This window comes from Arachis ipaensis, chromosome B07 (assembly GCF_000816755.2).
Source record: "Arachis ipaensis cultivar K30076 chromosome B07, Araip1.1, whole genome shotgun sequence".
Taxonomy (NCBI): Eukaryota; Viridiplantae; Streptophyta; class Magnoliopsida; order Fabales; family Fabaceae; genus Arachis; species Arachis ipaensis.
This window is the reverse complement of record NC_029791.2, coordinates 31,194,077-31,208,056: the sequence shown is the minus strand read 5'-3', so window position 1 is coordinate 31,208,056 and position 13,980 is coordinate 31,194,077. Positions and strand designations below refer to the sequence as shown.

Here is a 13,980-nt window from a genome sequence, read left to right as displayed (position 1 = left end):
ATACGTAGAAATAGACTAAGCAACTGATTTAATGAGAACTTCCGTTCCCACTTTGGATAGGGATCTTTCTTTCCAACCTTTTAGCTTCTTCCAGATTCTTTCTTGGACAAATTCAAATATCTGCTTCTTAGATCTCCCCATCATTGTTGGGAGTCCCGAGTAATTTGAGTGAGATTTCAGTGCCTTTATGTTAATCCAGTCTTCGATAAGCATTTGTCTCGTAGGAGGCACGTTTTGGCTGAAGGAAATCTCCGCCTTGTCCAAATTAATTCTCTGGCCTGATGCTAATTGGTAGTCCTTTAGGATCTCTATCACTGCTTGTATACTCTGGTCTGAGGATTTCAAAAAAATTATGCTATCATCTGCAAAAAAGAGATGTGTTAGTTCCGGGGCAAGTCTTGCAACTTTGATGCCTTGGATTGCTTTTCTCTCTTGAGCTCGCTTCAAAAGGCCTGAAAATATTTCTGCACAAAAGATAAATAAGTAAGGAGACAGAGGGTCTCCTTGTCTAATTCTCCTCCCCGGCTTGAATTCTTTCGTTGGGCAACCATTAATCAGCACAGAAAAGGAAACTGAACTTACACAAGTCCAAATTAGATCTATCCACTTTCTGAGAAATCCCATGGATTTTAAGACCCCTATGAAGAAGGGCCACTCAATTCTATCATAGGCTTTTTCCATATCCAGCTTAATTCCCATATAACCCTTGCTTCCCTCTTTCTTTATCTTTATAAAATGAAAGCATTCAAAAGTTACAAGACCATTATCAGTAATAAGCCTTCCTGGCACAAAAGCGCTTTAAAACTCTCCCACAATATCTGGTAAAATCAGTTTCAGCCTATTTGCTATAGTCTTTGTAACAATTTTGAACAGAACATTACAAAGAGAAATAGGCCTATAATTTCTGGTGTGTGTTGGATTCTTACCTTTTGGAATTAGGCAAATGAACGTTTTGTTCATGTCCGAAGAGTCTTTGCCGTTGTTAAGAACATCCAAGGTCCATCTAGTAACATCCTCTCCCACCGTACTCCACATTCTTTGACAAAAAAGCGCAGGTAAGCCATCTGGCCCAGTACTTTGGTTGGGTACATTTGGCTTAGTGCTTCCTTCACTTCCTCTTTTGAAAATTCAGCATGAATGATCCTCAAATTTTCTTCCGCCATCCTACCACTAACCACCTCAGTGACTTCTTCAATTCTCTCTGTGCTTTCAGCTGTAAAGAGATTCTCAAAATAGTTAATCATCACTTTCTCGATCTTTTCTTCATTCTCGTGTAAAATTCCAGCATCATCTGAAATTTTTTGAATCATGTTTCTCTTCATTCTTTGTGTTGCTTTTTGGTGAAAAAATTGTGTTTCGGTCTCCAGCTTTTAGCCAAGAAGCTCTTGATCATTGCACCCACCAAATTTCCTCTTGCTTTAAAAGATCATCAATCTCCCTCTGGATTCCTTTTGCTTTTGACACCATTTCTTCTGATTGCGGAAGTGATTGTATCTCTTCTAATTTTTTTTTGCTTCTCCTTAATGGCTTTGGGAATTTGACCAAACTTCTTATGTCCCCACTCCTTGAGGCTTCCGCTGCAGCTGGCCATCTTTTTATCTATTTCTCTACATCTTGAAAACCAATTTTTTTCACTATATCTTCACATTCTTCACTTTCCAGCCAAGTTTCTTCAAATCTAAATTGATGTGCTCTCTTTCTTCTCGTATGTGGGCTGCCTAACATATCAATCAAGATAGGACAATGATCAGATTGATATCGCTGTAAATGTTGAACCACTGCTTTAAGGAAAGCCTCCTTCCAATCAATATTCGCTACAGCTCTATCTAGCCTCTCTTGCACATTGTAGACCCTCCCTAGTTGTTTGACCAAGTGAACATATGTCCTACGAAACCCAAATCAATCAATTCATTTATTTGAAGTACCTCTTTGAAGCCTCTTGTTTGTGCATAAGTAACCGGTAGCCCTCCTTGCTCCTCTTTTTGCTCAATGACTTGGTTAAAATCTCCAAAAACTATCCATGCCATATTGATAGTTTGTCCTAAGGTGTTAAGCAGCTCCTAGGATTTATGTTTGTTGACAGCTTCAGGACAACCATAAAAACCAGTAGCTCTCCATCTATTATTTCCCCCTTCTTCTTTAATTACCATGTCAATATGATTTGGTGACATAGAAGTAATCTCTACATTAATATTGGTCCCCCATAGGAATGCCAAGCCTCTCGATCTACTCCGGCCTTCCCAATACAGTCAGTAGCAACCACATTTTCTAGGCCTCCTCTCCTCCTTAACATGTTAACTTCCTCAGCCATCTTCCTTGTTTCCATAAGGAAAACAAGATTGGGATCTTGCTATCTCAAGAGCTTATTCAAAGCTCTAACTGCCCATGGGTTCCCAAGCCCACAGCAGTTCCAGCTAATAAGCCTCATGATTCCCAGCAGGGCTGCCCAGCAGCCACTGCCGATACATGTACTATTTGGTGCTTTTTCTTCTTTGAGCTCTCCTCCTCGGTTTTCATGGCTGTTGGTTCTTCCTATTTTCTTTTGCCTTCTCTTTGTTGTATTTGCCCTTTGTCACCATGCTGTTGCTTTCTACTTCCCTTGCCCTCCTCTTTCATTTTTTTTGTTGTCCCTCTTTCTGGTCCTGTTCCGATACTTCGGTATCTTCTACGCCTTTATTTTTCTCTTCTTTGTTGTTAACAATCTCCTTATTTTTTCCTTGTATTGTTGCTATTCTCTTCTATTTCCTCCTCCATATTGATTTGGTCCTTTCTCCCATTCTCCTCTTCTGCTCTTTGTTCGATCATTGTGAGATTTTCTAGTTTTTCCATTAGCTTTTTGTGGGTTTCTTTTGCTCGTTCTCTTCTGTTCTGCTCAGCTCTGATCCTTTCTTCTCCTTTCTCTATATTTTCATCTTTCAACTCTACTTTTGTTCCCATAATATCTGCTCTGATCCAAACTCCAAGCTCATTTGATTTCCATTGCTTACCTTCTTTCTCTTCAACTTTTTTACATGTATCTTCCTCATGTCCGAATCTACCACAAAAGTAGCATATAGTTGGCAGTTTTTCATATTTGAAATCAATCCATGTGTGCCATCCTCCTTATTTTCAATGTTTGCTCCTTTTTTAATGGGTTGCTCTATGTTTATCCTTATTCTTGCTTTGATGAAGTGCCCTTTTTCTGTTCCACCATCATAGATGTTATAGTTTATAACCTCTCCTACTGTAGCTGCTAGTTTTTTTTTCAACTTTATCGTCTTGCAATGTTCTGGTAGATTCCAGATCTGCATATTAACCTCTGCTTTGCTGAAGGTCATCTCCCTAAGATCTGTATTTCTGTCTCATTTTTTCAGTAACAACCATGAGTTTCCAAACATCCAAGGCTCCTTTTTAAGATTTTTTTCATATTAGTTTCTTTCTTGAAGAAAAATTGGTACGTTTTGCACTTGATCTCTTTCATCTGAAAGTCTTCCAGTTTCTTCCAAATATTGTACATTGCACTATTAACCCAATTTTGGTTGATTATTTTTTCTGTGATTAACTTTTCAATAATGCTATATTCACATTTCTGGATCCTTTCTTTAATATCTCCTTCATCATAAATCACAAGAGACTCTTCTTCATTCATAATATTGTGTGTATGTTGTTCTTCTACCCTTTTAGAACCTTGGAGAAGAAGAGCATTCAAGAAGCAGCTTTCAACGCAAGGTTTTGAGTTTAGCGTCACCTTAGAATATAAATTCAAACGCTATACGAATTCAAATGCATTGAGTTCTTCTTTTTATTTATCTTTTAATTGTTGTTATTATTGTTTATTTTTTTCAATTAAATAAGTAAGAGTGGTACACATCTTATGATTGTATCTATATATGATAGATTTATTCTCGTCCCATTTTTATTGTTATGTATTTTCTTTTTCAATTAATAATGACTATAATCATCGATTTAAATTAACAGGTTAACACAAAAATTAATATAGAATTGGTTAAGTTTATTATTTATTATTTAAAATTTTGATAATATCACAGCTTTTTTATCCAACTGATAATGATTTTAGTTATATATATTTATGATAAATTTAAAAAAAGTATTATTTTTTAATAGATAATACTTTTAAAATTATTATTAAAATTTAAAATATTACAAAATTAGATATTATATATTTAATTGAAAATCTAAGTATCACATCTAATTAGTATAACCGCATGAGAGGAAGAAATGATGGAACACTGCATAAATGAAAAAATAAATGATTATAAAGATTGAGATTTTAGGAGAAATAGAAATCATCAGTGTTGGAAAACTGGTGAACCGGACTCTAAGCCGGTCCGGTCCGCTAATTGAACCGAATAAGATAACGAACCGGTATGAATCGGTCAAATCCAGAGTAAACCGGTAAAAACTGGTTCTTTTTTAATAATTAAATCTTTCTAACGGTCCTTTAGAGTAATTTTTCAAAAAAAATTATTTACCAAAAGTTGGAAAAGGTAATAAACATGTGATGAGCAAAAATTAATACTTATGGATACTGACAAGTACACCAGATCATTCAAATAATATCACGGTAAGTGGATATCGTTCCTACAAGATTAACTGATTGAGGCAAATAACGTCTAATTAAATCTCTAATTAGATCGATTAAACCTTAGCTATTGGATTGTGGATCTTGAAGAAAAGAAGAAATAGATAAGATGAGAACGAGAAAACGTTTTGAAGTTAGAAGAAAATCAATAGATGAGAATGTTAAAGGTTTCAGAGAGGATTTGGATCCTCTATTTTATTTTAGAAGGAAACGTGTGATTTCTTACCATTTATTTCATAAGTGGGATCAAGAGAGAATATGAGAGAGAAACCATTTAAGGGTGAGAAATCACACTTTACCTTCTAAAGTGAAAATTTAAAATTTAAAAGATCTAGATTCTTTATAATCAAACTCTAATTCTTTGGTGATTTAATTTCTCTAAATCCAATTAATCGATAATTCTTTGGTCAACTAATCGAGAAAAGAGGTGAAGAACGTTTCAATTTTAAGCTACACAATCTTCACGAACTATCAGTAGCCGAATTATATGTCACTTATTCAAACTAGCTCTAGATAAGTGAAGATTGTGAGATGAGTTTTAGACTAATTCCAAAATTAATTTTTCCAAATATAAAATCAGAATTTAAAATAAAATTAAAATATTTTCCAATAGTTTTAACCTTTAGCATGAAGAACAAAACTCAATTTTAAAAAGATAAAGAAGCATGAATTAAAATAAAAAGAAAACACTTACATTATTAATCGTAAAACTAAATAGAGCTCCTAACCTTCAACTGGAGGATGTTTAGTGACTCATGATAGAAAAGAAACTAATCCTAATGCTGAGAGAGATGTGTGATCCGATGGATGATCCACTCTTGTGAACAAAGTTCACTTATTTATATCCTAAGTTTATCTAGAATTCAAATTTAAAATAAACCCTAATCTTATTTTTCGAAAAGATAAGATATTTAAATCTAATCGACAAAAGAAGATAACTAACTATCTACTTCAAATTCAAATCAAAACAATATTCAAATCTAATCTAGAAATAAATTCTAACAACCAAATCTTTATATTTCTAGAAGAGATTAATGATAACTAATCTTTTTGAAATTTGAATGTTCAATTTTCGAATGTGATTAAGACTTTTAAAGATTTGTATAATTGAACTTATTTTTTTGTATAATTGAACTTAGACCTTAATAAATGTTGCATCCTGGATTGAGCTAGGGAATGCCGGACTTGCATCCTCAAATGTGGGTGTTGGCCCAAATTATCCTTGCTGGAGAGCTAGCTACCGGGCTTGTGGGAGGCATGCTGGGCGTGCATGTATGACCGCCGGGCTTGTGTTTTGAGCCACCAAGCATCCATGTCTTGAAGGCTGGCGTCCAGTTTGAAACTTTTTGGGCTCGGTTGGATCATCTTTGAACCGTATTTATGTTTTCTTATTAAAAAGGGTATTAATTCTTAATTATTTTGAGTAAAAAATTCATGAAAACACAAATATACTAACACAACTTTAAATACTTAATTATTTATGAAATTTTACCAAAAAATATAAAAAATTTTGATTAAAATCTAAAAGAACAAATAAAAAAACCTAAAAACTGTTTACAATGATGTGTCATCAATATGATTTCAAAATGATTGAAAAATTTCCATGGCCAACAAGGAATTGAAACGTTAGTATTCTCACCATTGCTTTTAGGAAACCCTACCAAGAAGTTTATGCATTGGAGGCTCATTGTGTCACATTCATAAAAGTCACAATTTAAATAAGAAATTCTTTGAAGTTTCTAATTGAATGCATTACAAAGAAATTTTACTTTTACTATTTAATCACTATCCTTAGAATACTTATAAGCAAAATCCATTGAAATATAAGAGTAACATCCTAAATTAGTCCATGAAAAACATTTAGTCGGACAATTAAAATCTTAATACATTTTAATCACTATAATAGTTCCAAAAACTTTTAAAATTCTCATTTAAGTCTTTTTATAAAGACAAACAATATGATGTAGAGACTGATTTTTCTAACGAAATAAAAGTTTACGGACTGATTTGGTAATTAAAACTTATTAAAGATTAAAATGTCCGACTAAAAATTTCTTTAGTACTGCTTTGGGGTATTACTCGAAATACAATTATGGTGTTTGCAGATTAGATTCGGAGTCCGATGAAGTACGGTTCCTCAACTCAGGCTGCCTAATTTCCTCTATAGTTCTAACAGCTTCATCAATTCTTGGCCTATTATCTGCAACCTTCGCCACACATGCCAATGCAATCTGAAGCATCTGCACCATCTCCTCTTCAACATAATTCCCTCTTAGCAGCTCCACATCAAAAACTTCAGCCGTCCATTCCTCACGCACCACGGACCTCACCCACCTTGGAAGATCGACCATGTCTTCATATCCAGCGTATCCAAGCGGAGTCTTGCCTGTGAGCAATTCAAGGAGGATCACTCCGAAGCTGTAGACATCAGACTTTGGGGTGATTTTCCTTGACTCAATAACTTCTGGTGCAAGGTAGTTGTTAGCCCTCGACATTGTTGGAGGGGTGTTCATTAGAGGAGTTAGTCCTACGTCCGTGATGCAGCCATCGAGTTCTTGGGTTATGAGAAGATTGGTTGACTTGATGTTGCCATGAGTGAACTTTGGACCTCCTTGAGAGTGAATGAATGCAATTCCTTTTGCAAGTCCAAGTGCAATCTTCATTCTTGAATCCCAATCCAATGGAGTTCTTCCTATACCTCTGTTTCCTATTGTTTGGGAACATAAAGATATAGTTTTGTTAGAATTGACAATAGAAAAAACGTGACAAAATGATCCATGAATGATTCACGGCTATGTACAGCATATGCATAATGATGAAAAAGGGAAAGCAAAAATTTGTCCAAGTGCGGAGGGTAAAGATCGAATAAGCTTAATATATGCTACTTTGAAATGTGAGAATATCAGATATACTGACCTAAGTGGCTAAGTAATACCATAAAAGACTTAAAATCATTGAACTCGTATCATGTGCCTAAATGAATCTAATGCAATTGTGGACTAATAAATCAGAAAGGAACAATGCATCAGATCAAAACATACCATGCAAAAGGCTAAACAAGCTGCCTCCAGGCATGTAGTTATAAACTACAAGTTTCTCATCTTTAACAAGCTTCCACCAAGCATGAAGTTATAAACTAGAAGCTTCTCATCTTTGGAATAGTAATAAGCGCGAAGCGGCATGACATTCGGGTGGCGTCCAATCCTCCCAACAATTTCCATCTGCTGCTCAAACTCCTTCTTTCCGGCCACAACTTCCCTCAACCGCTTGACCACTACTGCTGTTCCATCCTCCAGAGTGGCCTTGTATGTTGTTCCATAGCTTCCCTTTCCAAGAACTTCAGCTGAGGCTTTCAACAAATCTTCGAGGTCAAAGCTGTTAGTAAAGCCTTCAAAGAAGAACAACTTGTTCTTTTCAGCTGCTTGCACCCCGCTGCCAAAACTCTTTGAAACCTCGGTCTTTCCGGCACAAGATGTTTTCCCTTTAAGTATTCCACTCGTTTCACTGTTTTTCCTCTTCAAACAGCATACAGAGATAAATAGAACTAAAAGAGAGAGGAAGGCACAGCCACCAATTACAAGAGCAAGAACAGTAGCTATGCCGAAGCGTTTCTTAGATGCTGTAGCCTTTTGATTTTGGTTAGTTTCTGGAGAAAGTGGTTGGTAAACGGGAGAAGAGGATGGAGACAGAGAAGGAGAGATTGCAGAACAATGATTGAGAGGTGGACCACATAAGAGAGAATTTCCAACAAAAGAAGTATAAGGAAATTGTTTGATGGAATCTGGAACTGAACCATTCAAGTTGTTATAGCTCAGATTCAAGAATTTGAGCATTGGAAGGTTGAACTCAGGGATAACTCCAGAGAGGGAGTTCTTTTGGAGATACAACCATGTGAGACGTCTAAGATTCTGAAATGTTGGTGGAATGTTGCCTGAGAAGTTGTTAAAGGAAACATCAAAAACAACGAGTTTCGGAGACACGAAAGAAGGGATTAGACCTGAGAAGTTATTGTGCTGAAGATGCACATATTGGAGTGAAGGAATGGAGAAAATGTCAGAAGGAAGATTTCCTCTAAGACCATTGGAATGAAGGCTCAGGGTTATAAGAGCATCTAGTTTTCCTATGGTTTTCGATGGAATCAACCCTTTGAGTCCAATCCCCGGAAGGTGGACGCCGATGACACGAGTTTGATTCGCATTGCACATCACTCCAGTCCATGATGTGCAAATTGGAGTAGTTGCACTCCAGTTTAGCCTTGGAGGGTGGGGAACATTAGAAGAAAAATCAAGGAGTGCTTGTTTGTCAGAGTTCAAGTCAGCTGCTACAACCAATATGAAACTTAGCAGAATAATAAATGGAAAAATGGGAAATTGGAAGAACTTCATTGATACTAGTTTGGTGAATGAAGCCTATATGGTGGTAGCTCCAAGTTCTGACCTCAAATGTTGTTCATCCTTTCCTGGGCTGAATTTAAAGTTATTGCAAATTATTAGCTAAATCATATAGCTAAGATGTAAGAACATGTTTAAATAACCAAAGCCAAAGTTTTACTATCTTCTGTGTAGAGACATTGATTCAATTGGGTCAAGCATGAATAGTCACAAACCATTATGCACCATTCAGAAACTGGTTCAGAACTAAACATAATACAATGGTTTTGATTAGATTACATACTGGATTTAGAAATTGTGCAGGAAAATAAACCCAAGAAATTTAAACTGACTACTTTATCTGAGAACTTGAATTAGAATACCAGAATTTTTTCAGTTGATTAGAAAACATTACTTACTTTTCAGATTTACATAGAACATTAGAACCAGAAAGAAATTCATGATTACAAACATGCTTACCATTAGTATTGAAGTTGGGAAAGGCACCGCGAGGCACCCCCTGCGTTTAGATGCATCAACTGAGACAAGTTCATTCTTTTCAAAACTAGATGGGCTTTTATTCCTATTTTTAAGATTAAAAATTGAAAAAAGCAAATGTTTGCCTTTGAACTTTAGTTAATGGGGGACTAAAACTAAAGTGCACTTTTCCTAGTTTTACTGAGAATAAAGAAAGAAAATTCCCACATTAGATTGGTTCATATGGTTCAGAGAAAAGACAAAGAAGGCATGGTGATAAGTTGAATAGTTGATAACTAAAGAATCCAATAACAAAAGAAAAAGATAAAGTTTGATTCTCTTTAGTACTTTATAAAGATAAAGCAATTTCTTTACTGAAAGTATGATGAATTCACTGAATTTAAAAAGATATTGGAAAATCATTAGTGTTTGATTTCTAGTTTTTACCACCACATCTGGTCAGTGTATATTCCAAAAAAGGTCCATCTTCTTGAAAATATTGAAAAAAATATACAAAAAAGAACCAGATTGAAACATACACCGGAACAAAAGTGGTTAAAACAGATCCAAAGTAAGCATATTCATTGTCCACACACAAACAAATCATCAAACACATTGTATACATATCTGTAAAGATGGCTAAAATAATATAGAACAGGTTCCAAGAACATACATTTATGATGAATCAACAATGAGAACCAATGTGAAATTATTACCTTTGTAACTAATTCACTTTCATGGCACCAAGAACTCATCATATGCTGAAGCATAAGGATAAGTAAGTGGTCCCAATTTCCATTAAATAATGACCAAATGAATTACAGTGCAATAGGGCGTTTTTCAGCCTGCAACAAATTAATTGGGTTCAATTATCAACACTATTTGAATTTATAAGAATAAGAATTCTACTACTGTTAAGAGACTCACCCATGAGGGTTATCCCTTGATAAAAGAAACAATACCCAATTCTACAAAGCTACAGTGATAGCAATAATGAGGGAGGCAACCCCAAAAAGTGTTTGTATCTAACTAACAAGTAGCTGTACATTAATGTCCCTGTTGAAATTAGCAAAGTAGAAGGGGGAAAATAGGAATGGTTTCCATGACCCTGGAGTCTAAACATTTGAAAATAAGAACACTAACATGAATGAGTCTTTGAAATCACTAAACTTCTTTGATTGTACGGAAAAAAGAATAATCAATGCTATTTAAAGTGTTAATGGGTTGAGATCTCATTAAAGTTTACCCCATCCACCTTTTTAAACTACCAAATTAGTAGAAAAGTTTTATTCGGATTGGATTTTTCTAAACTGAAAAAATTAGTAAAATATAAAAATAAAAGTCTAATTGTTTTTAAATTAATATTGAAGAACTCTTGTACGATAAAAATTTGTAATTTAACGATAATTATTCTGTTATTTTATTATCTTACAAATTTTCTTATTTTAAAAGATGTTTTTATTTTAATGCTAATGTGTTAAAAATGTTAATCGCCAAATAATTTTATTTGGCTCATATTTGTCGCATCAACATTTTTTTGTTGAACAACAAAATTATTTGATAATTGAATTTTTTTTCAAACGTTTATTATTATTGTCATTATATAATAAACGTATTTAATATATTATTTTATCTTTATTTAAAATAAAATACAAATGAAACAGTTTGAAGTCTATAATATTCTTAAACCATAAGAAAAGAGACCTGAAAAAATAAGAATATATATAACTGTAATAGTAGTATGTTGTAACACCCTACCATACAGAGCCTTATGCTTAAGTCATAATTTAAAGATGGCAAGGTATTACGACCTCTAAAATAAAAACTTAGTATAAATAGTATTGTGAAAAATGATTATAACTAGGAGCCTTTTAAGAAAAAGGGGGTAAAACAAAATTCGTAACTCGAAAGCGCAACACTCCGATCGATAATGTAATGAACAAGGATAAACCAACGCGAGATTATATATACAAGAGAGTGTCAAAAACGGGAATAACAAATCTCAAAATCCGGTTGCGAAGATAACCGGTCCGAGCATAGTAATATATACATATAAATAGAATAAGATACCCCAAGGAAACCCAAAGGGACACCATACAGAAAACCTATTCTCCAAAATCTCCTATAAGAGGAGTCATCACAATTTGTAATATTCAATGGAGATAAAAGTATCTAAGAGAAATCATAAAATCAAAACAGCGTCCCGAGAACAAAGGATCTTCGCTAATCCAGAAGTCTCCAGCATGCCTCAGCGAAAAAACCTCACGTCCTGCATCTGAAAACCACAAAATCCGCATGGGTGAGAACCAGAGGTTCCCAGCATGGTAACAGCTTCCACATATATAATACATAATAAAAGAGAAAAGCCGAAGGCAATCCTAGAACTTCCTCCAGATAAAATCAAAGCTTATAAACAAGCTAAACCATAAAGGGTATCTGACTAAAGATCCTTCAGTCTAACTAATACTTCCCTTTCCAATTCCTTCAGACCTCCCAACCACCAGCAGTAGCATAATATAGCAAACACAGTTATACCAGACAAGAGATATACAAATAAGAACAACTAAGGCATTTAGACAAATAGCAAGTAATATGCAGTCAAATTGGCAATCTCAATCAATTCACATAGTATGCATATGATGAATGCCTACTCTTAATGGCTAATGATATCATCTGTCGGTTATAGAGCCAACCCGACAAGTCCTGGTAGCTAACCATTGGACTGTCCCTCTGTCGTGTCTCCCCAACTCGAGTTATACTCAATATAAACTTGATCATAATCATGATCCATATCCATCACCTTCACTGGTGAATATTTATGGGGGTGAGCTCATCCGGGGCTTTCATAGTGCCCGGCCACCCTAACGACATCGGATCAAAGAGCTTCGAGTCTCAACCTGGAGCACGTGGTGGCTAGCCACTGCTTTCTCCCAGGGAAACTCTCATCTCCGATAGTGGAAGTGCAACATTCACAATTCATTCAACAGCATATATGCATTTATACTTAGCCATAACCATGGCTCCGCCGTCAAACGGCAATAATCCAGCCATCCGGCTCACGGTTAAATCCATAACCAGCCAATTCATTAACAATCACAGCCTTTCGGCCCATGGCATAACCAGCACTTCCACCGCCATCTACCGCATCTCACATAATCATCTTTGATCCTCAATGATCATCCATATTCCCTTGCTTCACTCGTAAGTTGCCACATTCACTAGCTCCTTTTTCTCATTGCTAGGCATAACATAATGATTTAAGACATAAGTGGTGAGATCGGAGGCTTAGAAGTATGAAATTTGGCTCTTAAAACTCAAAAATCAACTTTGGGATGAAAACAGGGCCACGCGTACGCGCACTCCACGCGCACGCGTGGATGGCCACAAAACTCATCGACGCGCAAGCGTCATACGCGCGGACGCGCGGATTAAAAAATAGCCAAACGACGCGCAAGTGTCAGCCACGCGTACGTGTGGGTGCACTTGCGCCCCAGGCACAAAACTGGCACAACTCGGGAAAATGGCTGGGCAATTGGTGCAGCGCATCGACGCGTCCGCGCACAGTACGCGCACGCGCGGATGGTCCTTTCTTGAAGGTCGGCGCGTACGCACCAAGTGTGCCTACGTGCGGAGGGTCATTCTGCTAAAAATTTTCTAAGTTAAAAGCTGCAGAATTCACAGATTCGACCCCCAATCTTCTGATGGACATAACTTTCTCATTTTAAATCGTTTTTCACCCGTTCTTCGAATAGCATAGACATCCCGGATCCAATTTCATTTCTAAACAGATTTGTCATAAATCAGAGATCCGTAGTCCAAATTATGTCCCGTCAAAGTATACCCAAAAATCATATTTTCATACAAAACCACAAGGTGCCATTTTCAAAACAAGCCATTTTCAACTATTTTCAAAATCACCCAAAACATGCCAATTTCAACCCTTTTTGAAATCAATCAAAATGTACCAAAATCAACATCAAGTCATCCTCCACTCACACATTGACACTTTACCACAATTCCCAAAACCACCATCCAACTATTTTAACACTTCTCAATCAAATGGCTAAAGGACAAATATAATATCATGTCATACATCCTTTCTCATCCCAATTTTCAATAATACCATTTCCAATCAACCATCATTATACATAATCAACATCATACTCACCATCAACATGGTACCACCCACCAATTCAACCTCAATCATTCATCAAGCATTTATCACAACATGCATTTCTCATATATCACACAATCAAGGCATCAATATTCATAATCACATATATGATCACATCATATATCTCAACTATTCAACAACATCATCAATTCAATGCCTATCTTAGGGCCTCTAGCCTAAGTATTTCCTACCACATTACATATTAGATACGAGAAATCGAGACCATACCTTAGCTGATTTCCCAAGCTCAACCGGAGCACTTCCAAACCACTTATCCACAAGTTCTCTAGGTCTCAACACCTCCAAGAACAGATTTTTACCACCAAAAAATCCCTTTTCAAGCTTTCCAAGGTCTCAATCAAGCCCCAATATTCACA

General features: G+C 35.8%; 1 protein-coding gene across 3 annotated transcripts; it reads right to left on the bottom strand.

Moving 5' to 3' along the window:
• Positions 6,486 to 10,626, bottom strand: LOC107608989 (probable inactive receptor kinase At5g58300). 3 transcript variants are annotated; one of them, XM_021107591.1, is made up of 5 exons: positions 10,357 to 10,626; positions 10,146 to 10,274; positions 7,734 to 9,046; positions 7,624 to 7,683; positions 6,486 to 7,289 (listed from the first exon to the last, which is right to left on the bottom strand). In XM_021107591.1, the coding sequence occupies exons 3-5, from the start codon at positions 8,965 to 8,967 to the stop codon at positions 6,673 to 6,675; spliced, it is 1,911 nt and encodes a 636-aa protein (XP_020963250.1). In that variant the 5' UTR covers positions 8,968 to 9,046; positions 10,146 to 10,274; positions 10,357 to 10,626; the 3' UTR covers positions 6,486 to 6,672. The 3 variants fall into 3 exon arrangements, with proteins under 3 accessions (XP_020963250.1, XP_016166284.1, XP_016166283.1); XM_016310798.2 differs by having other exon boundaries at positions 10,146 to 10,626; XM_016310797.2 differs by lacking the exons at positions 10,146 to 10,274; positions 10,357 to 10,626 and adding an exon at positions 9,433 to 10,130.